Source organism: Onthophagus taurus, chromosome 7, assembly GCF_036711975.1.
Source record: "Onthophagus taurus isolate NC chromosome 7, IU_Otau_3.0, whole genome shotgun sequence".
Lineage (NCBI taxonomy): Eukaryota > Metazoa > Arthropoda > Insecta > Coleoptera > Scarabaeidae > Onthophagus > Onthophagus taurus.
Genome location: NC_091972.1, coordinates 17,434,502 through 17,451,135, shown reverse-complemented (window position 1 = coordinate 17,451,135; position 16,634 = coordinate 17,434,502). Strand labels below are relative to the sequence as shown.

The following is a 16,634-nucleotide window of genomic DNA, read 5'->3' as shown; positions in this document are numbered from 1 at the left end:
ATTTATTTGTGAATGAGTCATGTTTAACTCTTCCTTTATTTATTGTTATTTAGGTTATACATAGGTTAAAATGATGGTGTCAAGTGGATTCATAATTGAGTTTACTCATCTATTTTTTTTTGTTTACAGATACTGTCGATATTGCGGAGGCTAAAGGTTTTTCTGAAGCTAATTTTAGTCATATCTATCATATTTTATATGAAAGTTTTATACAAGCTGAAAATAATCTTCGACAACGGGGTGAGTTCAAATTCTTTTAAATAAAACTTGATGTACCTACATAACATTATTTGTGAAAGAAAGCTTTAACAAGTGCTTTTTTCAGCAAGTTATTTTTTACATTAAACACTTCTATATATATATATTTTTCAAATTCCATATTTACATATAAAAAATATTTGAGTTATAAATTTTTAATAATAACCTAAAAAAGATAATTTGATACTTAACATACAGTGGCTCCAAGTCAAACTCAGGCAGTAGAGTAATAATACTTTCTTATCAAAAAATATTCAAAAAACAAATTCAAAATACAAAAATTTATTCACTGTAATACAAAAATATACAACTAAACAAAAACTAGGCACAAGCCAAACTCAGACAATAACCAATTAAGCGCTAAATTAAGACAGCTATAAGTAAAAGTTATAAACAATTTCATGTAGAACTTTTAATAGTTGACAAGGGGAATTCCCTAATTGACTTTTTTGTATTATTCGCGCGGAAATCTAGCTTTTAATTCGAAATGTCTAGGCAAAGAGGCCAAATAACTATTGAAATTAGAAAATTAGTGCTTAAACATTCCCTTGAAGGAAAATCTACAGTACATGATATAACAAAGCGCTTCAGTATCCCCATTGGGGTGGCAAACAAGCCAAAGAGATAAGAAAAAAATTTAATAAGAAAAATGAAAGGGGATCCATTTCTTAGCGCACCAAAGCTGGCTATTATTGCTGAGAATGAACTAGGGAAGAAAGCTAGTGCGTCAATCATCAGAAACATGCTCCATAATGCATGGTAGTAGTACATATATATAGTACATGGTAGAAAGGCAAAAAGAAAACCGTCAATCAGTAAAAAGAGTCAAAACATCAGATTAATATTTGTGAAAGAGCATGAAAATAAAGATTTTTCTTTTTGGAGAACTGTTCTATTTACTGATGAAAGTAAATATATTTTTGGATCTGATGGTAAACCATATGTATGGAGAAGAAATAATGAGGAGCTGCATTTAAAAAATTTAAGACCAACTGTGGAATATGGTGGCATGGCAAATCTGTGATGGTGTGAGGGTCATTTTCAGCTGCTGGACTAGGATGTTTGCATTTTATCGAGGGAATAATGGATCAAAATGCGCATCTCGATATTTTAAATCCAATTTACCTCGCAGCGTGGGTAAACTATCTCTTGGCAGCGACTGGCGATTCTACCAAGAGAACGATCCAAAACACGAGGCGTACAAAGTATGTTCTTGGCTCTTATATAATTGCCCTCATGTAATGGAAACGCCACCCCAAAGCCTAGACATAAATCCCAAATTAAAATTTATGGAATTATTTAGATATTAAAGTTTGGGAACATGAAGTTTCTAATAAATCTGAGTTAAAGAGCGTGTTGTTGGAAGAATGGGAGAAAATTCCACCCACTTTTTGCGAAAAATTGATACAGTCAGTGCCTCACCAGCTTAAAATGGTTAAAAAAACAAACGCCTCCATACTAAATATTAGTTATTAAAAATATAAATATGTTTTCTAAATTTTATTTACTGACCATGTTTGGCTTGTGCATCATTTTTGTACTGCTTTCGTTTATTTTTATATTTTTTTATTACATTGAATATATTTTTGTATTTTGTGTTTGTTTTTTGAACATGTAATTAATAATTTACTTCTTTTTCCTAGCTGTTTTAATTTAAATATTTTTTAGTAAGAAAGTATTATTACTCTAGTGTCCGAATTTTGCTTGGAGCTACTGTAGGACATCTGTTAGCTCTTATACTAACCTTTAACATAAAAATTTGTTTAACCTTTTAATGACCATCGGTACTATAAAGTCCTGCCACTTTTAAAATTCATTAAGAACGTTTATTAACGTTATATTGCTTGAATGTGCCAAAGACAAGATTATCATAAGGGGTTGTCTAGGTTCCTATGCTACAATACTTTGATTTTAGTTTGTTGACGAGGGGCAAGAGCGGGAGTGTTTCATGACGTAAGTGGCGGCGGATTGCGCGCGCAACCTCAAGGTCATATGGATGTTCCGTGCATTTTATTTAGTGACAGTTGAAGTGTCTTCACTAGTATTAACATAAATCTATTACTACTTTAGTATCCGTCAATTAATTTATGATAAATGAATATACACGATAAGACGCATAATCGTGTATGGAAAAACTGTGATCATACAACCAATATATCAGATTATAGGTTACCAACTGGTGTGGTGGAAGAACATTTTTAAGAATTGTCATACAGCTATAGGTATTTTTCGAAAAGTTTTGTGATCATCTTTGATTGACATATGTATCAATCAAATTTATATGCAGTTCAGAAGAGCAAATCGCTTGGTTTATCTGAAGCAGAATTGAATTTTTCATGAGCTATCATGAACATTATCTTCTTGGCAGGATTATCTGGAACAATAAGAGAACATAGAAAGGGATGTCCTGAAGAATAAATGGCAAAAATAAGATGGCAAGAAAAAATTAAGTTGCTACAAGTGGATGGATAACAAACCCATTTTCTTAGCTTCTAATTACCGTGGAAACATGTGAAGAGAAAATCTAAAGATGGAACAAGCCAAAAAGTTCGATGTCCTGCAGTAATAATTAATTACAATGCCAATATGGATGGGGGGATGTACACCTCGCCGACCAACTGCGAATATCGGACTATCGAATATCGCAGAAAGCTTGCCCAAGGATTAGTGAATACAGTAGTCCAAAAAAAACTGTGTCAAAAAGCGAAGGCGATTGAATTGCAGCATCAGTGATGAAATTCGTTTGGGGAACGTGGAATACACTTCGTGGTTTCCTCTGCAAACAAAGCTCGCTGCGAAATGTGCTCTACAAAAGGAATTCAATCCAAACCTTTTTCAAGATGCAATGCATGCAACGTATCCCTATGTTGCAATAATAAATTTAATTGTTTTTCAGAATACCGCGAATTTTTATAAATCTTGTTTACTTTTATAAATATTTGTGCCATAAATAAAAATTTTTCCAAAACAAAGTTAATTTTAGTATACCTACATTGTTAATGTTTCCTGAGTGTATTCTTTACTTACTATTCAAAAGAAAACATTTAAAGAAATAGGTTTTTACCAGAAGTTCCTATGATGGTCATTACCATAACATTATTATTAATAAAAACCGTGATATTTGACTTTAAAATGCTTTATTGACTTTGCTTATGTTCGTTTTATGTAAAGATTGCTATTTTGAACTTTACTATTTTATTCTATTTGAGGTTAAAGGTGATTAAAATTCTTAAATCTGTGTAAATTAATGTTTCCTATTTATATGCTAATAAATGTTTATTTTTTCCTTTTTTCTTTGTACAGAGCTGTCATTTCATTTAGGTAAGTCACTTTATACATAAATTCATTTAGTTAATCACACTTTTTAATATTAACATTGAATTTTTCAGTTCATAAAGCTCACAAAGAAGAATTAGAATGTGCGTTATGGATCTTGGAACAAGTTCTTTCGTTGCTTCCGGAATTAATTCACAAACGATGGCAGATGCATTCTTTAGGACATATATTAACCAAACTTCTCGATCCTGGAAACTCTATAAAACTGCGAAGACAAGCAATAAGATACTTTTTGATGTGGTATCAAGCGTTAAATGATAATGCGCCGGACTATGTTCATGCTATGTTCGCCAATTTGGTACCCGGAATTTTTCCGAAAACAACGAATTCGTCAAAATCAACGACCGGTGCTGGGGGAAGTAGCATTTTTCACGATACAAGTTTACAAAATCCGGTTACCGCCGTCGAATCTCTTCCAATTTTACCACCATCAAGCACAGAAAGAGTTCCGGAACAAACAACGAGGTTATATTTAGATACAGTTCTTGAATTTATGGTCACAACTGTTGTTAGATTGGAATGGCATGATAAAGTATCGCATCATCATCGTTGTTTCCATTTTTTATTGGAGATGTTTAAAGTGTACTATTTACCGAAACTTTGCCCTAAGTTTTGTTATGAAACATCATTGTACAATCCAAATTTAGAGTTGCCAATGTTAAGAAAACCGGAAGCGGATACTGAATTTATTACTTACCGGGTTTCTTTGATTAAATGGATCGCGAATTATACGCATCAAACTAAGAAATCAAGCGAGAGTCAACCTAATTCGATTTCAATGGTTACAAATGTATCTCAACAAGATGATGAGCATCAACATGATTCTGCACAACACAGTTTAGATTCAAGTAAATTAATTAAAATGATTTTATTATTTTTTTTTATTATTATTTCTATTGTTTTTTTAGATGTTTCAATACAAATGAGATCAATACCAACAGACGATGAACTTGCATCAAGAATAGTTCGCGAAGTCTTATACAATTCACGCGATAATGTTAATTTCATCCACGAAGTTTACCGGCAAGCATTTTTATTAAATTTCGCACATGCCATAGCGATACGAAAAGCGATCACTGTTTATAAAGATATTATACAGATGAATCTCACCGAGTTGCCGCCGTACGCTCAAGAACCAATGGAGGAGGTAGCTCGGGTATCAGATGACAACGTTCCTGAAGGTTTTCGACCTGGACGATTACGAAATGATTCGTATTTGGGTGCTATTCAAAAAGAAAATTTGTTGGTTAGAGCAGGATTACAAGTAAGTTTCGAAAAATATAAAGAAATTTTTGAGTAAATTAATAATAATTTAAAATAACGTTTTAATTTGACATATTTACTTAAAAATAATCTGTTTAATATAAATGTTAATAATAAATTTAATTATAATTATTTTTAGAATTTATTGCAAGTATTTATGACACATGCCGCTAATGTATTTTTGTTGGAAGTTAATTCTCATGTTCCAACGTTATTAGAGGAACAGACTGATGCTTGTAAAAGAGTACTTAATATCTATAGGTACATGGTAATGCATACTAGGATGGATAGTGGGACTTGGTGAGAAAATAAAAAGATTATTCTTTTAATTCTTAATATTATTGTTTTTATAATATTATAGGGAGCAATTATTATTAGTATTATTACAAATTACTTCGTTAGTACTAAGAGAATCTCCACCAAAGAAAAAAGTTGCCACCTTAGGTGGAAAATTAGCACCCGCAATTTTTCAAACTCTCATTGTCACCTGGATAAAAGCTAATTTGAACGTTACAATCACTCGAGAGTTATGGGATCGATTTCTTAACGTTCTTACATTATTAACTGGTTGGGAGGAATTGATAAAAGAATGGGCTGTAAGTTAAAAAAAAAAATAGAATCGAACAAATTTCAAAATTGAATATTTCTAGAAAACTTTAGAAACTTTAACCCGAGTCTTAGCAAGACACGTCTATAACCTTGATTTAACGGATTTACCTTTGGATCGTGTTATCGATTATAAAATGAAAAGAAATCGACCTCGAGCTATAAGTAAACAGGAAGGAAATCGTACAGAAAGTGTAAGCGAGAGTAGTAGTAACGTTACAGTGTCTCGACAAGATTCCAGTTTACCTGATGGTGGTTGTTTGCCGAAAATTACGCGAAATGGGATGTCAAGGAGTTTGAGTGAGACTAATTTGGCTGTGAAGAGACGATCAAGTACAAAAAATCAGGTACAATATAATTTCGCAATTTTATTTTTTGAATTTTTATAAGTATATTTTAAAAATGTTAATAGTTACTAAATTAAAGTACAATCTAGTAAATTATAATTGAAATCCATTCTACCGGTTATTAATTTTAAAGTAGGTAAATAAGTTGAAGTTTGAATCTGTACTTTTAAACTGGTTTTTATTTATTTAATATAAGTCTAACTAGTTTCGACCCCTGGCCATCTTCAGAGACTATTTCTATTGTTAAAGAGATCACAAATCAAAATTGAAGATCATACTATTAATTACTATTTTACAAAATCAAAGTTTAACAAATTTTAAAAATAAAATTTAAGCACGAATTGCTATACGTTAACAGGTTAAAATTTAAGAACGTTCTTTATTAGTTCTTTGTTGAACTTTGTTGAACTTTAATTTTGTAAAATAGTAATTTTATTTGTGATTTCTTTAACAACAATAGAAATAGTCTCTGAAGATGGCCAGGGGCCGAAACTAGTTAGACTTATATTAAATAAATAAAAACCAGTTTAAAGGTACAGATTTAAACTTCGAATTATTTACCTACTTTACAATCTAGTGTCCTACAAATTACTTTCTTAATTAATAATTTTATTGTGTCCTATTCTATTCATTCATTCTCAAACTATTTTTTATACATAGTATAACATAGTACATATTTTAGTTTTGAATGTCGAACAATAAAGAAATGTGATTACTTAAAGTGTGGCAGTAAACATTGTAATATATCATTCAAATATGTTGTATCCGGGCAAATAATTGATTATATGAAAGTTATAAGGAAGTATAAACAACATTTTCAAGAACTACTACTGGCATAGATCTCAACATAAAAACAAGAAACAGACAGGATTGAAATTACCAAACAAGAAGTAATTAAACGCAATAAAACGACTGAAGTTGGGAAGGGCAGCTAGAAAAGATTTCGTCACAGCGGAAATGGTGAAGCATGCGGAAGAGTTGCTGTATAAAATTTGTAATAAAGCCTAGAAAAAAAAGAATACCACAAGATTGGCCAGTATCACAAATAGTGCCTATACTCAAAATGACGATACAAATACAAACATTGCAGTAATTGCAGAGGAATTTCTTTATTAAGCATAGGACTAAAAATATTTGAAAACGTCGTGGAAAAGAGGTTGAGAATATTTATAGAACCGCAACTGTTAGAGCCACGTCATGTACACTCAATGAAATAATCAGGGCGAAAAAGACGTATCTAGCTTTTATCAATATAGAACAAGTTTTTGACAGTGTATCAAGGAAAAAACTGAGCATGCCTTAGGCTAGATGCGCATTAGGCAATCGTGGCTGCTGACTGATTGTCGCCAAATGCATGCGGTTTTTCAAATTATAAAAGATAGCTCAAATTTCGGTGGCAGCTTAGGTCATAAGTAACAACCGACTATCAGAAGAATTTGTTCCTAATGAAGGAGTGAGACAGGGAGGGTGCAGTAGCCTTCTACTATTTATAACACTTATGGATGAAATTATAAAACAGGCATAGGAGAACAACAAAATACAATTTGTTAGCTATATCAATATAACACCAACATATCAAAAGATAACGAAAAAATTACAACTAGATAGTGAAGCGAATCGAATAGAACAGGTAAATCACATACAATGTTTTAAGACGATGGAAGATAGCAAAGTGAAATTAACAACCATATAGAGAAAGCTAATGTAAGATCTACAACAGTTTAAGGAAAATATTCTTAGCAGGTACTAAAATAAGCGCATATAAAACAGTATACAGGGTAATTCAAATTCGACCCCCACCATTGGAATCTCAGAAACCATAAGAGATACAGAAATGGTTAAATGGAGGCAAAGTTGCGTATCTAGGAGCTCATCATTTTTCATCTAAGTTTTTGGATCTATCTGTTTTAGTTTTTAAAGTGATGATATTAATCGTAAAACCTCGATTTAATCAGCTGCAACTGACTGCAAACTTTACTGAAGTTAATAAGACAAAATACTACATCTTACATCCTGAGTTAAACCAAGGTCGCTTGCTTTCTCGAGGCGCTGTAAATGTGTTAATCAGTGTTGGGTGGATATAGGGTTAATTGTGAAATACTACATTCTACGTTCTGAGTTAAACCAAGGCTCCACAATACCGGGAATCCCGATAAAATCACGAAGCGGTTGTATCTCGAGAATAGTAAGACCTTAGGTTTGCAAAAAAAAATCTTATCAGCAAAGTGGGCAAGAGAAATACCTTTAAATTATATTGAAGTTCGTAATTCGACCGCTAGTTAGATAAGCTAGCTTGGATAATACCGTATCGTTTTAGTTTTGCGACATTTCTTATGTATGTCATAATGTGGGAATGCGTTTTCAAATATTTACATTTTAATATATCCTGGACCATTCAATCGATTTGAATATTTTCGCTCTTGTTTAAAAGAGTACTTTAAGTTCTATTAAGAGATATTTTTAGTGAGACTATATGGTTTATAACAAATAACCTAGAGGGCGTTATCTGCAGCGATTACATATTTTTGTGATCTTTGAAGAAAAGTTAAATGAAACGCTACTGTTTAGTTGACAGATTCTTAGTCACCATAAAATTTGTTTAATTTTAGTGAAAACCGTATGTTTAAAATGTGAAAAATTCGTATATATTAATCGGATCAAGTTACATTAGCAAACAAATTACAAAGCACAAAAATATTATTACCTAGAGCCTTCCTTCACATTTTATTCAAGATTAGGACTGGTTCAAAACCATTTTTTGATGCATGTTTAAAGGCCAACGGACCAAGGAAACATTAACAATGACAAGAAAACAAAATAAACCAAAACACTTAGAATTACTCAAAGTTTAGCCAAAAATAGTTCGCACATGTTCGAAATGTTTTCCATCAATGTCGATGCATTTATTTAATTTAGTTTGTGTAGAAAAAAACCGCCGCTTACGTGTCAGCTCTGGGCACGTTTCTAATGACATTTCATATTCTCTCCGTCATATTTTCTCTGATTGTTGGTTTGTTCTTGAAAAACCAGTTCTTTTAGTCTACCCCATAGATACAAATCTAAACAAGTTATATGCGGGGAACGAGCCGCCTACGGAAATAGACTTCTTCTAATAATGCGATTCGGATCATTCGGATATTGCTCATCTAAATGTTGACGTATGTACAGTCGTGATCTTGGGAAATGCACACTCAAGGTCAAGCGCTGTTGTGAGATTCGACATGTCGCTGGCTAAAAGGGCTGAGCCGAGCGCCCACGAGTCAAGAGCTTCGTGTGCGCTCGGCTCGACTGTACATTTCGGTCATATTGCACTGGAAAACCATCAAATTGGAACTACATGTTACTTCTTGTTTGCAAGGAGTCGTTTTTTTAAATTGGGGGAAAGAAAACGTTTAAAAATCCTCCAAAAACCTTTCTACGATCAAACTCCAGCGATTTTCATATTCTACCTGCCGCGTCCAACGTAGGATTTGCTTCAACCAATAACGCATATTATGCAAATTTACACCACCTGCACTATTGAAAAATGCTTATGGAAAAATGCTTGTGGAATGGATGCATATTATACAGGTGTCGCGAAAAGAAGTACAGAAAATGGTACCATGAGATTCTTTAGTTCAAAAGATTAAGATTGGTTTAAAAAAGTATAGGGAAAAAGTGTCTCGTTTGGCAGTTATTGATGGACAAAGTTGTTGAAAAAAATCATATTTTTTGCTATATCTTCAGGATATCTCAACAGACTTTAATGAAATTCACGGTGTATTTATTTATCAGTAAAAGGTATGTTTTGATGAAACATTCATGTCTATCCGCAATGGGCAAGTGTTAAGTTCTTCACCATCGCCGCTTAACAATTAGTAGAACTTTTTATTGATCGCGTAAATCGTATTGTTTTTTTTTGATAACTCACTGATCATTTACCGACGTTTTCGATCCCTTGGTAATTTTTCCTCCAATTTGTATTTAACTCTCAAAAATGTTTCTCTTTCTGATCTGAAATACCAATTTTCCATTACTGCAGTAGGTATCTTACATTTAGTAAGATCGTTTGTGGGCGAGGTGCTTTAATATGTATTAATAAGTTTTTGAGTTAATATGGTATTTTGCATTAATTAGGAGTATTCATAGATTCTCGATACAATCTGTTGAGCTAGCAGCTATATATAAGTTGACGTAACGGCGCAAATCTTATTGACAGCCGAACAGATGTTAAAATAAGAGCTCTGCTCCTGCTTACTCTGCGTTGTAGAGAGACCACGGTATTATTTTTTAATAGAATCTTTTTGTAATCCTCTTGATCAACCCTGAATACCAATGCAGTTATGTAGTTCATACTAAATATTCTCTCTTTAATTTTGATTAAACCCAAAATTTAATCTTAAACTCTTGTTAATCCAGGTTGCTTGGACTCTTGTATTACAGTCAAAATGACTTATAAGATTAAGAGCGTTTTGGCAATCTTACCATCATAATGAATGACCAGTTAATTATAGTCTTCTTAACATAATCAGTATAGGTCATTGAGGACATCTTCGGTATTAGTGGTTCAAAAACAGACCATTGTTAAAGTTAAATATCTAGGAATCATTTTAGGCAGTAAGTTGATGAGGAAACTCAATCTAGAATCTAGATGATGGATTATAAAGACGTCATTTCGTCTTGGGTTACATATTGTATGTTGATTTGTCTTGTTTCTATGGAGCATTTCCGTCTAAAGCATTTTAAAACCATCGTTACACCATTAAATTTAGGAAACTTATAAATACACCAACGCAGTATCCTTAGCAAGCCCCAACAATATTGTTTACCAATACGATTTTCAATTATGCCTATCTAACCCAATTTGTCTTAAATAAAGTAATACATTCAATCAAATAGGATTAACTGTCATTAAACTTTCCAATCATTGTCGATTTTAACGGAGTTATTGATACTTAATGAAATATTTGAGACCGCTTCTAAGCATATTTAAGTCAACACTTGTTTGTTGAGGAAGTTTTCCTTACTCATTTAATACATAATCTGGTCTACATCGATTTCTTCTTAAGATAAAATCATTTAATCTTTAATTTTGTATAAAAACATAACTTTACATTCATTTTAAATTATTTAGTTTATGAAATTTAATACCTTTACTAATTGCGTCTTTTATCAAACACATGTCACAGTCATTATCTATTTTTAACGAAATGTATTACTATCATTCCCCATTTACACGATTACATACAATAAAAATTCACTTTTTTTTAACGCTCGCTATAAAATTAGAAAAAAAAAACTGATAATTACCTTGTTTCCCGATAAAACATTTAATCCAATTTACACACATTAAAAAGCGTTAAAACTAATTGGAACAAACCCACATGGTGGTGGTCTTTATCACTAAAACGACCTTTTTCGACGCTCGATTTAATTTAATTTTTAAATTCCCTCGTTTGAACCACGTTCAGTTCCAAAAGTTAAATTTAAACTGTTACGTTTTTTTTTTCAACGTGACAAAGTGCCAAAGCGCTTTTAGGTTTTCGAAGTTCGCGCACGAGTTTATGTCGCGTTGTTTTGATGTTTTCGTTTCATTTATTCCGTTTGAACTTCAATTGAAGTAATCTCGATTACAACGTTATATCAATTTGTGTTTTATGGTCACCTTGACGGTTCGTTAAGACTTGAAATTTTTTAAAGCAATTGGTAACGATGTGAATTATTGTGCAATTAAAGTGGGAAATAAATTGGGACGATAAACAAATAATTTTAGTTTGGGTGTACCTTAATTGTTGTTAGAGATGAAGAGACATTCGTTGTTTCATATACATTTTCCTCATTTTAAATTGGTAATAATTATAATACAAAAATATTAGTTACTTTTTTGAGATATTTTAATAATAAATATTTTAATAATCTTTTAATATTTCTTGTTTTTAGCATCGTCAAAGGCGTTCACATTCGTTGGATAATTTAAGACAAGCGGATAATGAATCAACGGATCGTACAAGATCACCAAGTCCAGCTCCATCAAGCGGAATAGAATCTAACTCGATCAAAGATTCGCCAATACAACTTGTTGATGTTTTGTCCGACGGAAACGTCCAAGAATTATCCGGGGAATACCGCGGAGTTATTTGCGGTGGAACCGTTCGCGGTTGGTTACCGGATGTTGCTGTTATTTTATGGCGGAGGATGTTGGGTTCTTTGGGTGACGTGAACCAAATTTCCGATCCGAAACTTCACGCCCAAGTTTTTGAGTACTTGGTGAAGTTGACGGATACTTTGATTAAAATGAAATTGAATCAAGGAGTTTCTTTTGATAATCAAAGTACGCCCCAACCGCCGGAATTGGTTCCGCCGTTAACGTTAATTGTTCCATGGTGTTTTGGGGCTTTAACGTTACCGAGTAGTTACGAGGCCGGGAAGTTGACGGCGCTTCAACTTCTTTGCACGATTACGTTGAATTGTGAACCGCAACATCGAGGTTATATGGCTCATTTTTATAGAGCTTTACATTTAGGTAAGAATAAAATGATGTTATAAAGTTTTTTTTTAAACGGTCAAAAATTATAATTTCAAATTCAACAATTTACCAACTTAACAACACTTTGACATGTATTATAGATTTTGATTTACTTGAGATCGTTATTCATTGAGGAGAAACTGTTTTATATAATAACACAACTAACTGTTTAAGGAACCTTAAAATCCTTAAATTTTAAAATACAACGAATAAAAATAAACGGGAATCGTACATATAATCATATGTTTGCACCAATTTAATAACTTTGCATCAAAATGTACATCATTTATTGTCGTTTTGATTGCACATAACCTATACAAGAAGAAAAAAATTTTTCACTGGCTGTGTTTAATGATATATGTGCGACATATGATAATGTCCATACCCCTGCGTTGATCCTGATTATGCTGGGTAGAAATACTCCTCCGATTTTTTCAACGATTGTTCACCAACACTACTTAAGAAGATACTTAAGTTTAAAAATAACACAAAAAATGTTGGGAACAGAATAAGCTACAGGTGCCTCCAACAGGGAGTTCCTTGAAGTCCAATTTTATTCAATATATACAGGGTGATTCACATAAGAACCGACATAGAGCAGGGACATGTAGAGGACAATAAATTAAGATGATTTAGCGCAACTTATCTTTATACTAAGTTGTACCCCTAAGGAGTTATAAGCCTTCAAAGTTGTGTCTTAAATTTTTAAAACATTCAATATCAAACTCAAATAAGTAAAGACACGTATTTCGTTAATGCTACTTAAAATCATCGAAAATACAGTAGTCGGCTGTGAAATTGTACGTCAAACTTAATAAATAGGTTATAAAACCTTGTCGTCAAATAACTTTATAATCTATTTGTCAAGTTTGACTTACAATTTCATAGCCGACTACTGAATTTTCGCTTATTTTAAGTAACATTACGAAATACGTGTCTTTAGTTATTTAAGTTTTTTATGAAAATGACAAAGTTTTTTAAAAAATAATAAGAGTAAGAAAAGTTTTGGAATTAAATTCCACATGAAATGAAGTAGCAATGTATTAAATCCGCCAAAAGGTTAAAAAAATCTGTCAAAATTTAGGGTACTATCACACTTAATCAATCCTTTGAAATGCCTCAATTGAGTGCAATTTGGTATCAATTAATACCCTTGGTACACTCATAACGTATACAAAATTTGGGTTTTTTAGGTTAATGTATTACGAAGATATTAAACTTTTTAAAAATTTAAGAGCCAACTTTGAAGGTGTATAACTCCTCAGAGTTATAGTACAACTTACTATAGAGATAAGTTGCGTTAAATCATCTTAACTTATTGTCCTCTACATGTCCCTGCTCTGTGTCGGTTCTTATGTGAATCACCTTGTATTTGCCTCCCTTAGTCAAGACCTAATTGAACTTTATGTAATTGCGATAAGCAATGCCGATGATTTAGTAGTATATTGTACTTCTGATAACATTGAAACTGCGAAAAATCACATGAATCGAGCATTGGAGGTCGAAAAATCCTTTCTAGACAAGCCCTATGGGGTATGTGGAGAGCTTCATGTACTTGGAATTTCATATCAACAGGAAACTAAGTTGGAAAGAACAAGTCAATACAATAGTTATGACCTGTAAAGGAGGTATTAACCTAATTAATTAATCCTTAGCGAACTCGATATTGGGGGTGTGGGATTCTATAATATTAAGTACTCTATATGGAACAATACTCAAATCCAGAATTGAATATGGTTTGTGGATACTAATGCCTATTCCTAAAATTATGATGAATAAACTGCAGCTAATGTGCTAGCGATGAAACCTATAGAGCTATACTGGTGCCCTGAGATCTTCTTCAACAAATGCGTTAACGATTGAAGCAGGTAAAACATCTATTAAAGCTAGAGCAAGACTGTTGTGTACTAGATATCTGATTAGAAGTCTTAGAGTAGATAGGATTTCGCAAACCTTCATTTCACGGCCGTTGGGTTAGGTTGGGTTGGGTACAGAAAAGTTGGGTTGAGTTGGGTTGTACAGAAAACAAATGCATGACATGCACACCATGGAATATAACGTTAGAATGCTAGTACCGATGATAACATTTGTCCCTAGATCATATAAATGCTTAAGATCAAACAGTGGAGTGATTAGTGTGGTAGGTAAGGAGATTGAGCAATATATAAAGAACACATGGCCGGATGCATATTGCATATGTACGGACGGTTCGCTGGTTCAAGAGCCGAAAAGTGTTTCATGCGGGATTTATGCCCTTTCATTGGAGATTAAAGAATACTACCGCTTGCCAGATCAATCAACTATTTTTTCTGTGGAGGCTTACGCCATCTTAAAAGCAATTGCACTAACTTTGGAAAGAGAAATCCCTGAAGCGATAATTATAACAAATTCCCGAAGCATACTAGAGCGTATTAAGAACCCAAACCTTAAAAAGAAATTACATTCTTATATCAGTAGAGCTTTACTTAAGTCTATTATATTTAGTATATCAGAAAGATATTGATATCACACTGGTATGTCATATCACACCGGGGCAATTAGCGAACAAGAATTATTTTGGCAAGGTATTCTCTACCTACCTCAGCATCTCCCTTCCTTCTCCATTCATAATCTTATCGTTGGACCGTCGCCACTCTCCCTCGTCCCCCATTTCCCCTCTTCCCCCTTCTTCCCCTATTCCTGTATTAAAGTCCCCTCCAATAATCAGACATCCCTCCCTCCCCTCCTCTGTTATATCTACCGGCTCATTTGAGATATATTTGATGTTATTTGAATATGTTACATTTAAAGTAATCTAAGTTTTCGCGGGTCGTCATAGTATCCTATGAAAGTCGGGTCACCGGAGCCGTGGCCTGCAGAAGAAAAATCCTTTCTACTTGTCTTTGTTTGTTATTTTTAGAATTTTCGTATTTTATAATTATAAATATCGCAATACACACGTAAAAAATAAAATCCACACGACAGAATATTTTAAGAATAGGGAGCCCAAGAAAGTGTACAATTCAACAAGAGTCAGTGGATACTCTGTAGCTGAAGCATGATATGAACGAAAAGTTCGAAGTCCAGAACCCAACCAGATGTCAATTACCTTAGTTAGCTGTCAACAATTCTCGATTACTCATTGCGCAAGTATGTAAAATTAGAGGAGGGAAGGGACACCTGCCACCAATGTAACGGGCGCTGCAGCCAATGTAATGTAGATGGGGAAGAACACCACCGCCGCGAATGTAATGTAGGCGGAGGGAAGGAACACCGCCACCAACGTTATGCGGACGGGAAAAGATAGAAGTACGGTAGCGCGTACTTACAGAAAAAGAGAAAAAATTATAGAAGATTTTTAAGATGCTGCCACCAGGCAAGTTACGTACTTGGCCGAACGGTTTAAGAAGTTAATGAGTAAAAGGAGGGAGGATCATTAGCCCTTGTGTTGAAATTGAAATAATACGAAACAAGAATTTATATAAAAAATATAAAATATTAATATATTAAATTAAGGAAATTAAAATATAAAAAAAATAGAAAAATAAAACAACCAAAAAAAATTAAGATAAAATATTAAAGAAGAAAAAAGAAAACTAATTAAACAAATTTTGGATAACGGAACGTTAATTACGGATACAAACACTAGCGATGATTATGAGTTTCAAAAACAATAGTAATTAATTATGCTTACTTATGGAACTGGCTTCAAGGCACAATTTCGATCTGAGGATTCGATTTCTCTAGCAAATTACCCAGCACAAACCACCAGCGTATTTAGAAGCCTTTCCGAATTTAGTATTGAGAGTTTAAATTAAAAATAATATGAAATGGGGCGAACTCAAGGGGAAGACTGTAGCTTCTATCTACCTTGGTAGTTGGTACTCGACTCCCCGAGTCGAACTCGGTGGCGCATCAACGCCTCACGCGATAAAGCTGACTTAAGCAAAATAATTATACAAAACGCAATTTAATATACAGGGCGGTTTGTTACATCACCCCCTTCCTCAGAAAAGAATGTGTGCCCTGAGGTGCCATTCCTTTTGCGTTAATCCTTTAACACGCAGAAGAACGTACAACGCTTAAAATTAACCCTTTTAAAACCTTAAAACTAACACCATTAAATTCTTCAACGACACCCACTTCCAAAGTTCCTAAAGATCACTTTCATACTACAGTCCCTTTCACTTTCCAGTAGGTAGGTGCGTTGAGTCTACAAAATAAGATAAAAATATTACCAGTAACAGTTTATAATGAAAGTTTAAAAGATAATAAAAATTAATTACTAAACATGCTCATGTACCATACAATGAAGAGGACTAAATTTGCAACTACATAAT

General features: G+C 33.1%; 1 protein-coding gene across 3 annotated transcripts in view; it reads left to right on the top strand.

Annotated features, from left to right (window-relative positions):
- The window catches only part of LOC111420470 (probable Rho GTPase-activating protein CG5521), a 31,096-nt gene that overhangs the window by 333 nt on the left and 14,129 nt on the right, over positions 1 to 16,634 (top strand). For 2 of the 3 annotated variants that reach the window (XM_023053462.2, XM_071197941.1), the window contains exons 2-9: positions 130 to 240; positions 3,562 to 3,579; positions 3,648 to 4,442; positions 4,503 to 4,858; positions 4,997 to 5,157; positions 5,219 to 5,453; positions 5,508 to 5,810; positions 11,730 to 12,312. In XM_023053462.2, the coding sequence (XP_022909230.2) occupies positions 130 to 240; positions 3,562 to 3,579; positions 3,648 to 4,442; positions 4,503 to 4,858; positions 4,997 to 5,157; positions 5,219 to 5,453; positions 5,508 to 5,810; positions 11,730 to 12,312 (2,562 nt within the window). The remainder of the gene's footprint in view (positions 1 to 129; positions 241 to 3,561; positions 3,580 to 3,647; positions 4,443 to 4,502; positions 4,859 to 4,996; positions 5,158 to 5,218; positions 5,454 to 5,507; positions 5,811 to 11,729; positions 12,313 to 16,634) is intronic. The other variant, XM_023053472.2, reaches the window with a different exon arrangement.